Here is a 16,760-nt window from a genome sequence, read left to right as displayed (position 1 = left end):
CTAATTACTGGCACATGTATGCAAATATCTTCTGTCATTTTATTATTTTCCATTTAATATTATTTGCAGTGCTTTAATCTTTCCTTCTCATTTTCATGTCTGGATTTAAAAGTGCTTGAACACTCAAGATTGAACAAATCTTCAACCAAATTTTCTTCTAGTAGATTTTTACAAGTCATAAATTAATATAATTGTGAAACCACCCTTATGCCACACAAAACTCTAAGCATAATAATATTCAAGAATTTCTCCATTTTTCAAAGAACCTGTGAACTGTCAGAACCAGGACTCATGCAGTTTCTGATTCTCACTCCCATGTTTCTTGTGATATATATTTTGTGCCAACATTTATGGCACAACACAAATGAAGTTCTATCTTACCTACCTATTAGAACATTTTTCCTTTCAAACTTTCTCCTGAACGCATCTTTCACCTCCTTGTTTCTCAAGCTGTAGATGATGGGGTTCAACATGGGAATTATCATAGTGTAAAATACAGAAATCACTTTATTGATATCCAGAGAGGAATTTGAGCTAGGTCGGACATAGATAAAGAAAAGCGTCCCGTAGAGAGTGGAGACAGCTACGAGGTGGGAAGAACAAGTAGAGAAGGCCTTCCACCTGCCACCGGCAGTCTGGATCTTGAGGATGGCCACAAGGATGCAAACATAGGAGATCATGATGATCAGACCACTGAGCACTCCTATAGCTCCAGCCAGGATGAAAAGCACCAACTTATTGGTCCAGGTGTCTGCACATACTAAGGAAAGCAGTGGGGAAATGTCACAGAAAAAGTCATTGATGACGTTGGGACCACAGAAGGGTAAGCAAAAAGTCAAGGTGGTATGGGTCACAGTGCTGATAAGAGCCATGGCATAAGGCCCTATGACTAACTGAACACAAACCCGCTGAGACATAATGAGTGTATACAACAAGGGCTTACAGATGGCAGTATACCGATCATATGCCATTGCAGCCAGGAGGAAACACTCAGTTGCCACAAAAAGACCAAAGAAACACATTTGAGCAGCACAACCCACAAAGGAGATGACCTTTCTCTTGGCAAAGATATCACACAGCATTTTCGGAGCAATGGACGAAGAGGAGCAAATATCAACAAAGGACAAATGGTTAAGAAGAAAGTACATAGGAGTGTGGAGTTTGGGCTCAAGCCATATGAGAGTAATCATCCCCAAGTTACCCCCCAGGGTAACAAGATAAATAAAAAGAAGCATGAAAAACAGGACAATCTTCTGATGGAGAAGATCTGTGAGGCCCAAGAAGAGAAATTCAGTCACTGTTGTCTGATTCTTATGTTCCATTGAGAAGTATAATCTGATAAGAAAGAAAAAGAATTATTTTTATCACAAAAAATTCATCATTAACAATAATTTAACCTGATGATAGGTTGTTTTAAATGGCCCATGGCAAGTCTTGTGAAATATTGTTGAACTGGAGATAGTATTCTTAGATACTATGTCTAGGAAGTTGTGCAAACAGGTGTGTAAACTTGTGCAACAAATTATATTATTCTGTACCCTCCACCAAAGAGAGACTTCCAACCAAATGATCTAAGTCTCTCTCAGATTATAAAATTACATTCAAGGGGCCGGTGCTGTGGATTAGTGAGTTAAGCTGCCACCTGCAGCAATGGCAACCCATATGGGTGCTGGTGGAGTCTGAGCTACTCCACGTCCAATACAACTCCTTGCTAATGTGCCTGGGAAGGCAGCAGAAGATAGCTCAAGTGTTTGGGCCCCTGGACCCACATGGGAGACCCAGAGAAACTTTCTGGCTTCTGGTTCGTGGCTTCAGTCTGGCTCAGCTTTGGTAGTTGTGGCCATTTGAGGAGTGAGCCAGCGGATGGAAGACCTCTCTCTCCACCTCTGCTTCTCCCTCTCTATAACTCTGCTTTCATATAAATAAATAAATTTTAAAAACAAACTGTATTTGTTTTGACAGGCAGAGTGGACAGTGAAAGAGAGACAGAGAGAAAGGTCTTCCTTTTTCCATTGGTTCACCCCCCAGTGGCTGCTGCGGCTGGCGTGCTGTGGCCAGCACACAGCACTGATCTGAAGCCAGGAGCCAGGTGCTTCTCCTGGTCTCCCATGCGGGTGCAGGGGCCAAGCACTTGGGCCATCCTTCACTGCACTCCCGGGCCACAGCAGAGAGCTGGACAGGAAGAGGAGCGACTGGGACAGAATCCGGCGCCCTGACTGGGACTAGAACTCGGTGTGCTGGTGCCACAGGCGGAGGATTAGCCTATTGAGCCGCGGCGCCAGCACAAACTGTATTTGAAATGAGAATTACTATTCTTGTTTCATGTTAATGTATAACAGGACAATAAAACTCATTTAGAAATATCCTTACTGGGAAAACTGGGTAAACTAAAGGGATATTCTTATCCTAATATTAAACTTCAGGGAAAAGACAAGCAGAAGAGTTCCTGTTCTTCATAAATGACCAGTAGCATCCTAATGTTATTAGACATGATGTGTGTATGTATTTATTGGTTTACTCCTTATTCCCCTTTATAAAAGGATATAGAAGGGATAAAGCTCACACTTGACAAAGAGGTTGCTCAGCCTGAAGACTGGTAGAAACAAATGAAAGGTGTTCGTGTTCATAAATATACACTTAAAAAGGAAAACTATGGGGGCTGGCAATGAGGCATAGTAGGTTAAGCCTCCACCTGAGGTGCCAGCATCCCTTATAGGTGCCGGTTCAAGTCCCGGCTATTCCACTTCCAATCCAGCTCTTTGCTTTGGCCTGGGAAAACAGTGGAATATGACCCAAGTGTTTGGGTCCCCGCACCTGCATGGGGGACCCAGAAGAATCTCCTAGCTCCTGCCTTCGAATCAGCCCATTGCAGCTATTTGGAGAGTGAACCAGTAGGTGGAATACCTTTCTCTCTTTCCCTCTCCTTTTCTATAGTTTTACCTCTCATATAAATAAGTAAATCTTAAAAAAAAAGAAGACTGCATTAACTGTATGACATGTGTGAAGTCAAAAGAGGTCCCAAGAAACAAAAACGTAAGATGATGGCAGAGAAGAAAAGGAAATAGACGTCTCTCCCAACCGCATGCTTCAACAAAGGAACATGAAACCATGGAAGGATGTGACAGGTCCCACCTTGGAGATCGAGTAGTCTGGCAAATGTTAGACAGCACCTCTTCATGGAAATTCTATAGTTGAGGTAAATAATGGAGACCTCCTTTAAGTGACTTCCCTTATTATATATATTCTTTTAAGTCTCGTGTCCTGAAATACGTCAGGAAATATGTCAGTTAGCATCCTCTGTAAACACACAAAAAGCAATATACCCCTTGATTTATATAACAATGTATGGAGCTTAATACTTAATAGGGATTGTGTCCATTCATTCATTTTCTCATCATCATGAGTATTTATTTAATGCTATATAGAGCATATTTTCAGCAGTCATCAAGACACTTCTGAGCTTGAATAGGGAGCATTATCCATGGCAGAACACATTCGTGAAGATAAGCAGTAGTATAGACTGCTACTAGCCTTGATCCAATTGCTATGTTTTTATTTTTTTATTTGAAGATAAGTCACTTTGAGTCTTCTATAAAATGAGGAGTGTTATCTTTCTGTTCTTTCCATTTCTAATATTCTGTGGTCTTGCAATTCCTCATGGACATTACATTACATCTATTAATTTTTATAAAATAAAATTATTTTGTCATTTAATAAAAATATATTTCTTCATGAACAACATGATATTTTGAAATATGTACACATTGTGGAGTGTCTAAATTGAGCTAACATGTGCATCACCTCACATACTTTTTGTGGGGAGAACATTTAAACTCTCTTAGCAATTTTCTGGAATACAATTCACTAATATTAACAACATTCCTATATTATTTTAAAAATCCATTACAGAAAAATCACACCAACCAGTTGTTTGGTCTCAAAAAAAAAAATTGAACAAAATGCCAAAATCTTCTTGTTTTAGACAAAGTTCAAACTAATTATAACATTCCTCTACCATTTTTCAAAAGCTTTATATTATCCAAAATGCAGTTTACTCACTTCTTTAAGGATGTCCTTTATGTGTCTTCTTTAACTGCTTCAAATAAAATGATTTTCTAGAAGTGAGGATGGGAGATCCAACCTCCTTCCAAGTGGTAAGCTTTCTCAATAGGCATGACTTCTAGGCCATTGGTGAAGAAGAGGGATTTCCCCATCTTGAGGGGCCTGGGTATAAAGAGATACTCCTTGACCTGCACATTGATTAAAATACTTCACAACATAAGAGGCATTTTCTTGGAAATCTTCAATAAGTTAGAGTCAGTTCCTAAAGAACCTAAATCTCAAGAGCTTACTCCTAAAGGGACAAAATTAATACCATCTCAGCGGCATTTGGTTCAAGTATTACTTCTGTACCTTCTCACCATGTGGGGGGGTGGGGTTAGTTTTTCTCCCTTGGGATCCTCCTCGCCTTAGAGACCCCTTTTTCCCTCAGTGGAGGTTACATATTGTACAGTCAGCACCAGCTGAAAGTAAATATGTTGCTACCTGGATTCTGGCACAATCTCATCTGGACGTGAATGTCGATTCCACAGTCTACTGGTGGAGTCACTTTGGGAAAAATTTAAACTTTGTGTGTTCCTCATCATTTTAACCTATAAAATAAAGGAAAAAAATAGTTTACAGGTCACAAAGATGTTGAATGAGCTAGATATATACATATATGTGGAAACACTATATACCATAGTAAGAATGAAGTCTTTCCATTTGCAGTGAAATAAATGAATCTGGAGTTTGTGATGTTAAGTGAAATAAGTCAATCACAGAAAGACAAATGTCATGTGATCTCATTTATATGTGGAATCTAAGAATATTGATTCCATAAAAATAGAGTAGAATGGGGTCTGGTGCCGTGGGCTAGTATGTTAAGCATCCGCCTGTGGCATTGGCATCCCATATGGGCACCTGTTTAAGTACCAGTTGCTCCACTTCCTATCCAGTTCCTTCTGGGAAAGTAGAAGATGGCCCAAATTCTTGGGCCCTTGCACCTGTATGGAGACCCAAAAGAAGCTCCTGGCTCCTGGCTTCAGACTGGCCCAGCTCTTGCTGTTGCAAACATTTGGAGAGTGAACCAGCAGATGGAATACCTCTCTCTCTGTCTCTCCCTCTCTCTGTCTGTATCTCTGCCTCTCAAATAAATAAATAAATCTTTAAGAAAAAATACTCTATTTAAAAAAAATAGAGTAGAATGGTGGTTACAAAAGCCTGGGGTTATGAGTGTGGAGTAATTGGGAAATGATGGGCAAAAAATATTAAATTATAGTTAGGAAGAATAAATACATTTCAAGATATATATAATACATCAAGATGATTAATGGAGTTATGAGTTAATCATGATATACTGCATTCTTTAAAAATGTACATAAAGATTGTTATGTGCTTTCACCACCAGATTGTTGTGTGGTATTATCTATTTAATTCGGTAGGTTTATTTATCTCACAATATATGCAAGGTATCGTTAGAAATTTCATCAAAGATGCACATTATGCAAAAAGCTATGCATGGATTTCCAAAAATGCACCAAACCAATCTTTTAATTCCATTTTCCCATGAACTTTTTGAAGTGCCCACATATTATATCAAAATATCTTGGTGTGCATGATGAAAGAATTTACTATTACCCATCAGTGAAAGACATAAGAAGCAAATACTGACAGAAGTCTAAGGAGAAATAAATAAATGCCCAATCAGAATTGGAAATTTCAACATTGTTCTCTCAATTTTTGATAGAAGATGTAGACAAAATGTAGTAAGGAGACAGAAAACTTCAACAACACTGTGAACAGGGAACATAAGACCTGCATTATGTTTCTGTTTTTATGTTCTCATTCCAGCCAGGAGGCAAACAACATACTAGGAGATCTCTTTTGACCCCTGAGCTTACAGAAAAAGGCCTCATGGTTTTCTGCACCACCATCTGGCCTGCTGACAAGCTAGAGGGTGGAGAAGTTAACCTAAGTGAGTTGTGAGAAGTGCCAGCCCCTCTACTCTGACTCCCCATCTCAGAACTTTTGTCTCCTGACTGGCCTCTTGCCTCTATTTCCCCACATGTGCTCCAGTATGCATTCAATTCTTTTCCAGAGTGTCACAGTGAGCCACCAGAGTTCTGTTTTCTCTTGTGATTTTTGTTGAGGATTTTAATTCCACTAGAGGAGTTTTTTTTTTTTTTAATCAGGTGACAATCGTCCCCATTGTTGTCATTTTCCCCTATGCTTGCTGATTAAAGCCAGATCAATCCTCTGGAGCTGAGACTCTATCCTAACCCTATGAATCTAGGCCCAATAATTTCAGATGCTGTTGAATCCATATGGATCAATCCATATCATGACTTCTTGAGATATTTCTCAACTTGACTTCTCAACCCTGACACTGGCTTGACTGATAGTCACACAATTAGAAACTTCCAGTATTGGCTTCTGGTCTTGTGGTGTAAGGCCATTGTCTTTCTGCAGGGCCTCTAGTTTTTCTCTCTCTACCCTGCCTCTTCATGGGCTCTACAGGAGCTTCCTTGTAGGTCATTGCCCTCTATTCTGCCTCCTATCAGATTCTCCTCCTTAGGAATCTCTGGAGGGGTGCCCACCTGCTCTGATGGACACCCTCTCCCATTAAACCTGACATAATGGTGAACAGTCTCCAGTGGACATCAGCCCCTAGCCCACAGTCACCCCTGGGACCTGTCTCATACCTGCCTGAACTTTTTGTTTCAGAGGCAGTCCCAGGTAGCTGACTGTTGACTAGGGCATCACTGGCCTAAGGTGTTCTTTGGGTAAAAAGAAAACTAGACTCAAATTCAATTATAATCTAAAAAGATATCTTTGGTAAATAACAACCTCATGCATGAGAATTTGACTCAGCTATAACTGGACATTGGGTTTAAAGAAATTTTTCTCTTTTGAATTTAGGAAGAACACTGCCTTTAAAAATATTGCTTTGTAAGTTACTGAACTTGTTTAGCAGCTTTATTTAACAGGTTTCTGATGAAATAGCAATGGGTAATCAATGCCTGTTATAGCCCCTTAAGGTGGATTTTGCAATCTCTGGTTTAATGTCACTGATTTATAGCTAGAGTTTTATAAAAAGGAGTAGAATTTGATATAAATGTAACTTTGACCTTAATTTAGATAGAGGTATGAGGTAATATCAACATTTTAAGACATCTAGGTGCAATTGCTAAATGTAAATTGGGTAAATCAAAAGAGATAAATGTGTCTAAATGTAAACTTTGGTACTCTTAGCACTTTATATTCTGCAGAAAAAAACTACTTGGGTTTGCTAACATAAGCTGTCTATGAAAATAGTTCAACACTGTTTGAAAGTAAATAAGGCTGAAATTTGATGTGTTATCTTGTTTAGAAAATGTTGTCTTCTATTAGTCTATTCTTTGACATAGAACTAGAATCTGATCCTCTATTAAAGTAATGAGGTTTTTGCAATGCATATATCTTAGTAAATATTTTGAAACAGTCTTAAAACCTTATTTAAAAACTGAAGCATCTCCTTTTTAATTGTTTTGTATAATTGGTAACTCTGCCAGTTTTCTAGCCAGCTCAAGTGAACTATTTTCTCTTCCTTAGTTCTGACTCTATTAAATTGTTCCAAGTTATGGGATAATTCCATGTGCTAAATTATTTTTTATTTGTGATTCTTGGGATGGACACCAAAGAGATGGGTTTTGTGTTTTGTTGAAGTAATCTATTGTGTCTTCTTAATATCTCTATTAAGTTCTAGTTGTTTAAAAACAGCTGAGGTTTTTTTTATTATTAAGTGTTATGGTTTGTTTGAATGTATAGTCATTCTAAAGCATTTGAGTAATCATTTTGTAACAATGATCAAATCTGGTCTATATTATGTAATGATTTTAAGAGATCTTATTTCAACTAGTTGTTTTAAGCCTTCTTGGCATCCTTGACTGGCATCCAAAAAATCAAAGTTCCAAATTCTTTGGACTTTGATATTTCCAGTAGGGTCACTGGAAATATCAAAGGATACGTCTTTCATCTTGTAGGGACACCAACTAATAAGGCTATTTGAATTATATTAAAGGCATTGTCAAGATGTAAAATGGTGTTAAATTTTAAGTTGTGATAATGTAAAATACTACTGATACAAAGACTCAAAAATTTTAAAAGTCTAATGATCTTGTGTTGTTATCAGACATGTTTATCTCAATGAGAAAAGTCCAGAGGCCTAAAAGGGTTAAATTTTGTACAAAATCCTACAGGTACATTCTAAATACTGTGTGGAATAAATAAGTGTCTCCTCTTATTGATTAATGAGTTTATAACTATAAACATGGCTATTTGAAGCCTTTGTCATCCACAGTTCTGTATTATCCAAATCCTAAAAATCAGATTTACTGCTCATGAAGTTAAAACATTATTGGTTCTGTGTTTAAATGTGTCCTCTTTTAAGTTCAAAAGGACCTCTTTTTCCCTGACCCCTATTGTATTCAATACTTTTAAACAGTTCTGTAAGCCGAAAGGATGTTGAGTTTTGTCAGACACATTTTATATGTCTATTGAAATGATCATATGATTTTTTACTTTCATTTTGCTAGCATGATGTATCACATTTTTAGAATTGTGTATGTTGAGCCATCTTTGAATCCCAGGGATAAATCTCACTTTAATCAAATCCCATTTTTAGTTAAATTTGATCTGTCAGTATTTTCTTGGGAATTTATTTGTATTTATATTCATCGGGATTGCTGTGATCTAGAAATTAGCTAGTTTGTCTTCTAAAGGCCCATGTGTTAAAGGTCTGATCCTAGAAGTCTTATTTTAAATGGCACTAGAAAGGTATAAACTCAATCCAAGTATACTGTCTAGAGATGGAGACTATGAGAAATGGTGATATTGGATTAGTTTCTTAGGGCAGAACCCCATTATCAAATCATGGTGGCATTATAAGGCGAGACCTAGACACGTGTGCTCCCTCTTGCCATAGGAGGCTCTGTACTGCCTTGGGACTTGGCCAGCAAGAACACCATACCAGATGCTGAACCAATGAAGCCACTCAAGCTTTGCTGTGAATCTCCAAACTGTGAACCTAAATAAACCTCCCTCCTTCCTAAGTAACTAATACGAGGATATCAGTTATTATCATAAGATGACTAATAAAAGATATTATCATAAGATTACCAACACAAGAATGTTGGGCTTTAATTTTTCTTTACTGGTGGTGTCCTTGACCAGCTTATTTTCAGGATAACACTGGCTCATAGAATGAGTTTGGAAGTTTCCTTCCTTTTCAGTTTGTTTCAGTGTCTGTCAGGTACAGGACAAGAAGTAGCTTATGTTCACCTGAAAGGGATCGCAGTATACATTATTAATCTTTCCCTAAACACATTTTGGTTCTCATGCTTTCAGATACAGTGCATTTTGAAACACACTTGATTTTCTGGTAATTCTGCAGGATATCATCATGCTAGTGGATGAAGAAGAATTAGTATCAGATAAAAAGAATATGTTCAAACTTCTGACATACTACAAATGGCTTTTCTGGTTGATCAGGCTCCTAGAAGAAACAAGATTGGAAGATCAGAGATAATCACATCTTGATGAAAAGCGTGTGGATGGAACCATGGGTGTGTGCACATCATACGCAGAGATCTTTATCTCTCAATCAATGCCAACAAATACTACCCCCTGAAGAGACAGGCGGACTTAACCAGTTAATGGCAGCCAGCCTTTGTTCTCAATCACCACAGTGCTACCATAACGGAACCACAAGCAGAAGGGACACGGTGGCAGGGAGGGAGACTATACATAATCTCAACAGCACAGGCTCTGCCTCACAAGGCTGTTCAAACAGCTTTGCTGATACTTCTGATGCTGAATGTTTCTGTTATTAGCAAAAGAGACTGATTCTGGTCTACTGACATGGTCTGACCCTTCAAGGAGGACTAACCAGCTCTATAGTGTTCAGTTGATGACGTCAGACTCCTTTCACATAACAGGAAGCAGTAATTCAGTCTTGGTGAGATTCACACAAATATCAGCTATGGGTTTTCCCTCCAAGCCTATGATGCTTTCACTATCATTATAATCTAAAAGTTAATGTATAATATACCTAAATGTTAGTGTTTGACTTCTAGAAGTTGTTGTTAATTTATCATCATGAGATTCTACCTACCATTATCTCAGACCAAGGGACACAAATTATGGTGAGACAATACCAGTAAGTCCTTGATCATGGAACAACATGTTCTTCTTTGTGCCACGTCATCCAGAAGTTACTGGCCAGCTGCATGTTATAAAGGCGTCCCAGGTAGTGTTAGTGCCATAGTTACATTAGAGTGCTAAATCATTATATGCTTAGTGTGTAATGTTGCCCAAGTAAAAAAGACCTTCTCTTGTGTTTAAAGAAGAATAGGTGACCTGGTTCTGATAAAGATTTGGAATGCTAGAACCTGGACTGCCCCTGCATGGTTGCAATTTGAACAAAAGAAGAGGAAAATAGAGTTTTTCAAACTAGAATTGTTGTTTAAAGTTATATACCAGTGCAAAAGGATAGCAAGAAAGATTGTCAACATCTCTGAATCCTAAAGAAGCATTAGTAGTAGCAGTCTTACTGATTTACAGAGAGGAGAAATTGTATATAAAATTAGGTATCATAAAAAGACTCTGGTACAATCGGTAAACCTCATGTGAGTTACAAGAGGCTCTGTGAAACTTATGTCCCAAGCTGAACACTGGGCTCTGTTGTTACACAGAGTATCAGTCATTCAAGATTCAGTTCACTGTCATTTATGCCATGAAGCTTCACCTAAGCCCAGATTGGGGTCATCACTTCAGAAACTTGATATTTCAGCTGAACGTCTCTCATTACAGACATAATAAACATTATTACTGTCCAGATCCCTGCTGATGGCTTGGCAAAGCAGTGGAAGATGGCCTAAGTGCTTGGGCCCTGCGCCTGTGTGAGAGACCTGGAAGAAGCTGCTGGCTTCTGGTATCAGAACAGCTCAGACCCTTAAGGTGTTTGGGGAGTGAACCAGTGGATGCAAGACCTCTCTCTCTCTCTCTCTCTCTCTGTTTTCTCTGCCTCTGCCTTGCTGTAACTCTGCCTTTCAAATGAATAAATAAATTTTTTAAAATGGAAATAGGCCGGCGCCGCGGCTCACTAGGCTAACACTCCGCTTTGCAGCGCCAGCACACCAGGTTCTAGTCCCGGTCGGGGCACCGGATTCTGTCCCGGTTGCCCCTCTTCCAGGCCAGCTCTCTGCTGTGGCCCGGGAAGGCAGTGGAGGATGGCCCAAGTGCTTGGGCCCTGCACCCCATGGGAGACCAGGAGAAGTACCTGGCTCCTGTCATCGGATCAGCGCGGTGCGCCGGCCGCAGCGCGCCGGCTGTGGCGGCCATTGGAGGGTAAACCAACGGCAAAGGAAGACCTTTCTCTCTGTCTCTCTCTCTCACTGTCCACTCTGCCTGTCAAAAAATTTTTAAAAAAATTAAAATGGAAATAAAAATTTCTATTTCATAAGGTTTCTGACAAAGATTAAATGAGAGGATGTTCACAAAAATCTTTCTATTAATGTATTTTATTTGTGGAGTATAAAGAGAAAGAGGAGAATATAATTAATTCAAAGTAAAAACTAAAGATTACACATCCAGGTATCATATCAAACACAGCAACAAAAGGAGATATAAGTATTAAAATATATTAGAAAAGAAATTTTAAAATGAAGAGGAAATAAACCAAGAAATTTAACATGACACAAACTAGTTACTTGCTCAAAAGAAATTATTTTCCTTTTCAAAACAGTTATCTTGATCTAACTGAATTGAGATTTATGTCCCACTGCCACTTCCAAGATACTTTATTGTCAAAATAAATACTATAAACTTGGAAAATTAAGGTAAATACCTTTAGAGTATTGCATTCATTGATATTCATGATTATATTAGAATATAGTACATTGTTGAGTATCAAGTTGTCTGTAAATGTCAGTGATCATTTATTGTATTCAGTCAGAAAAAAGGCAGGAAAACCAGAGCTGGGAGAAACTTAGCTGCATGTGTTTAGCAGAATGGTTAAGCTATGTGCCCTTGAGGCAGAATTTCTTGAGTTCAAATCCCAACTCTGCCATTTATCAAATAGGTTACCCAGTTTGCCACAGTTCCCTTAATTGAAATGAATATAATTGTTTGAACATTGATATAACACATCTAAAGTTCTTAATAAACATGATGATAATAAATATCAGACCTTTGTTATCAATTTTTGGGCTACTTTGCAAGTGAGAAAATCAACCACTCAAAGCAGTTAATGAGTTCCTTAAGGTCACAGAATGAGTTAGTGGCACTGTTGGAACTAGAATTTTGCCTCCTGATTCCTGTCCTTGTACAAAAAAGAAAGAAAGGCTTCTCAGATCCAAATAGCTGTCCTTCCAAGTCAAGCCATACTAAGTCCAGTGAAGCAGCTTCAAAACCTGGCCAATGACAAGAGAAGACCAACAGGTGGCAGCACATCCACATACAAAGAAGTCAGCTGTACTGCTTTGCTCTTCCTGCAAATTCTTTACCTGCTCCAAATCACAACAGAAAACCTAAAACGTGATGACGACTATCCCAACCAACCTACAGTGCCTTTTTCTTGTGTAAGCTTCAGATATTCTCTTTATGAATTTGTCTCTAACTTTCACAGTCTTTTACTCCTAAAATCATTTTGGTTAATGAGCTTGCAAACCCAAAAACAAGCTTTTTGAAAACGAAAGGAGCATTATTGTGTGTAATATTTGCCTATCAAACTATTCTAGCATTTATCACCTCATATTTTATACACAGCCTATGGGCTGTCAGACAGTTGGATTAGATCAGAAAGAATCCAAAGGTCAAATGGTGAAGTACGTGCAAACGTCATGCAATATTGTCTTAGGCTGAACTAAAAATGTCACACATTTTTTTTTCCAATTCAAGTGTGACTTGTTAATTCCCCATGCCACAGCTTCTCTCTTCCATTTACCAAAACTCTGAAAGTTGACTATACTCACTAATTTCATACAAACCCTCACCTTTCCAGGCAGGTAAATAGGAGTGACTGACTTACCTATGGTCACGTAAAATGTTTAGCTGAATGACACTTCGGAGATTACAAAATCCAGCTCTTCATCTTACAAAGAAATGAAGGGTTTGCACAAACAATCTGACTCATGGGCATGCAACTATTCAGTAGCAAAGTTCCAGGCTGTCCATGTGGACACAGGTGGCGTGCTAGAAATGACCTAAAAAAATGGTAAAGTTTTAACAAGAATAGAATGGAGCCCAACTCCATGAATATTCACTGAACTTGATAGATTTGAAAGTGGACTTAGGGTCACAATACATCAACACAGCATCATTGGATGTCTTTCGAAGTCCCTTGTGCCCCCACTTAAAACTCTTGTCACACACCTGATCCACTTAACTCACAGTCTAGCAAAGTCTGACCTGCCTTGATTAAATACCATTACTTTAGCTTAAGGTTTTATCCACCTGTTATATTTTAAATGCAAATACACCTGTGAGATACATTACCAGTCAACACTTGAGTAACTCTCTTCAAAGTGAAAGAATTTCCTTTCTCTCAAACAGCTATTTGTTAATTCATTGATTGTTTTGATGATGTGTTTAATAAATACCTACTCTTATCATAGATTTACCTAACAGGTGAAAATGAATAAGACAGGTTTTCTGTCCTCACAGATTTCATAGTATATCAGGCAAGAGGATTTATTAGGCTGTGATATGTTGTGGCAGCTTTGTTTTATTTTATTTTATTTTTTTTTTATTTTTTGACAGGCAGAGTGGACAGTGAGAGAGAGAGACAGAGAGAAAGGTCTTCCTTTGCCGTTGGTTCACCCTCCAATGGCTGGCGCACCGCGCTGATCCGATGGCAGGAGCCAGGAGCCAGGTGCTTCTCCTGGTCTCCCATGGGGTGCAGGGCCCAAGCACCTGGGCCATCCTCCACTGCACTCCCTGGCCACAGCAGAGAGCTGGCCTGGAAGAGGGGCAACCGGGACAGAATCCGGTGCCCCAACCGGGACTAGAACCCGGTGTGCCGGCGCCGCTAGGCGGAGGATTAGCCTAGTGAGCCGCGGCGCCGGCCCATGGCAGCTTTGTAAAAACATGCTTTTTTTTTGCTAGAGAGGACTAGAAACTAGTCCCATTTAATGAGAACTGGGTAGGAGAGAATTAGGAAGGTTTCTTGGAGCAAGCCACAAAAGGCATTGATGAGAGATATATCAAAACATTATGAGGGCATTCTATGCCAATGGATATAGGGAGAAAGAGATGTGAAGGAAAGAGAAAAGAGAATCAGTATGTTTGATTGCTCAAAGGCTAGATTTGTCTACCGCCATTTGACCTGGCTCACTGAGACCTACAACACTTGAGATATAAGCTGAAAATAATGCATAGACCTTTTACAGTATTGTATTCCAGAGTGAATATAAAACTAATTCAATGCACCAACTATACAGGGTTCAGTGACTGAAATGGCTCATGAGCCTTCTCAGGATACACACTTCCCAAGGCTATAGGATGTAATACAGAAGGAAGAAGAAAAACAGGCAGGTGTCACAGAGAGCCCAGGAAGAAGAAATCCAGGCAGGCGTCACAGAGGGCCAGGACTTCCAGACCAGCCTCTTCCATTGATTAGGAAGTATTTTGTATTTGAATCACGAATCAGCAAGATACATATAAAATAACTTGGGTTCAGTCCTGTCTAAGGGGTGATCTTTTATGCCTCTCTGGTCACATAGCCAACATTAGGCTACATGAATAAGAATAATAGAAGAAACCAGGAGAACATAGCAGAAACCAGGTGCAAACCATCAAATTTTGTCTTTTTATGAAGCTGATAAACCACTATCAATGGCTCACTTGGTCTGTCTCAGCCTCTAGCATATTTCTATGGGAGAGTGGATGGGAGGGCAGGTATGATGGGAAGAATCACCAGGTTCCTAAAGTTGTAATTATGAAATATATGAAGTCTGTATTCCTTAAAAATTTTTTTAAAATAAAATAGCTCAATTTGCACCCTGATGAGCACATGAATAGGATTTTTAGAAAAAAGAAAAGAAATATTTTTCACTAATTAGCTCATTTCATTCTGATTTGGCAAAGGATCATCGCTATAAATAAGCATAAGATTGTGATAGACCTGCAAGACTAATCTTGTATTTATTCATAGAACCAGCACTTCCTCAAATCAGAAGACAACAGGGCAGACATTCTGTATGGTAGTCATGACATCCACATCCCTTATCAGAGTACCTGGGTTTGAGTCCTGGCTCCATTACAGATTCAACTTCCTGCTAGTGCACACCCTAGGAGGCAGCAGGTGAAGGTCAAGTACTTGGGTCCCTGCCACCTACATGGGAGACCCAGATTGAGCTCCTAGCTCTCAGCTTCAATCTGCCCTAGCGCCTGTTCGTGACAAGTTTTGGAGAATGAACTAATAGATGGAAGATATCTCTCTGTCTCTCTTCCTTTTCAAATAAAATGAAAATAAATAATGATGTTTATTTAAAAAAACATGAGGATAATAAAATATTAGCTAGTTAAAACAATGATAAGAAAAGCATCTTTTTGCTTCACTCTCATTTTTATCTTCCATCCACTCAAACATTTCTCTTTCAGCCCTTATCAAAGATCAGAAGATGTGTGAAGTCTTCTTAGCCAGTGGCTACAGTTGTGACTGGTGTCTGCTCTTCGTTGGGCCAGACTTCACTGTAACAATCCCTGCTGCATTCCATTCACGGCTGACCACTCTCATCTCTGGAGCTGGAAGGTCCTCTCTCCAGCTTCCCTGTGATTCCCTCCTTGCCACACATGTAGCCTTTTGATTTGCTGCAATGGTTGCGGCTGGATGCTCCAAACCTTGGCTGCTATTGTGGGTTTGGCCACATATCTAGCTTGGGAGCCACTAGCCTAGACCTACCCAGATTTGGGGGATTCACATGGAGAGGACATTGAGCCTAGGAGAAAGCAGAGAGCAGACAGCACAAAAGTGCATAGCTCCACAGAAGTCCCTGTCTTGATTACTTACTAGACTCCCTCCTAAGGGCTCTGGATGCACATGAATCCATTATAATTGTTGTGTCTTTCAAAGACTGACTCACTGTCCTGTGAACAATATTTATCAGGCTGGGTTATAACCAGGACTCAGATGACAAGTTAACAATTCAGGTCTTGACTTGAAAAACCACTGCAGCACGCTGTTCTCCAACCACAGGAAGATTAGTGCTTAGAGCTCATTAGCAAGTAAGCTGAGATTTTGATTAAACAATTTAAAGCTAAGACTTCTTAAATAATATCTGAATTATTCCTATACCAAAGAGTCCCTGTTAGCTGTATCTAAACATGACTTGAAGACATCTGAAGCAAATCTCATGCATTACAGAATGCAAAACTGGGGAATGAAACTCAAGGAGGGCCCCAGCAAATGCAGATGAGCAAATGCCTTCCACACCCCACAGCCAGCATGGGTACCTGTGCGAGACTGCACGCCCAGAGTTCCTTCCCAGAGCAGCACAAGAAGTCGTAAAGGGAAGGCCAGCATCATGCAGAAACTCACACGCCCCCTGTGACTAACTGGAAAGGCCTGAGGACATGAACTCAATGCCAGCACTCTGGGACTGGAGTTCCCTTTCCTCCTCATAGTGAGGATTCTAGTGGGGAGACTAAAGGCTAATTCTAAGGAATTTACACCTGAACTC

The 16,760-nt window shown here is 39.4% G+C and overlaps 1 protein-coding gene across 1 annotated transcript; it reads right to left on the bottom strand.

The window, feature by feature from the left end:
* Window positions 1–377: 377 nt before the first annotated feature.
* Window positions 378–1,329, bottom strand: LOC100347635 (olfactory receptor 5G3-like). Its single transcript, XM_002709153.2, has one exon. It carries the CDS (start codon window positions 1,320–1,322, stop codon window positions 378–380), a length of 945 nt encoding a protein of 314 aa, XP_002709199.1. The 5' UTR covers window positions 1,323–1,329.
* Window positions 1,330–16,760: the final 15,431 nt, after the last annotated feature.

This window comes from Oryctolagus cuniculus, chromosome 1 (genome assembly GCF_051225735.1).
Source record: "Oryctolagus cuniculus isolate XC-2025 breed Fujian yellow rabbit chromosome 1, ASM5122573v1, whole genome shotgun sequence".
NCBI classification, from domain to species: Eukaryota; Metazoa; Chordata; class Mammalia; order Lagomorpha; family Leporidae; genus Oryctolagus; species Oryctolagus cuniculus.
This window is presented reverse-complemented; position numbering and strand designations above follow the sequence as displayed.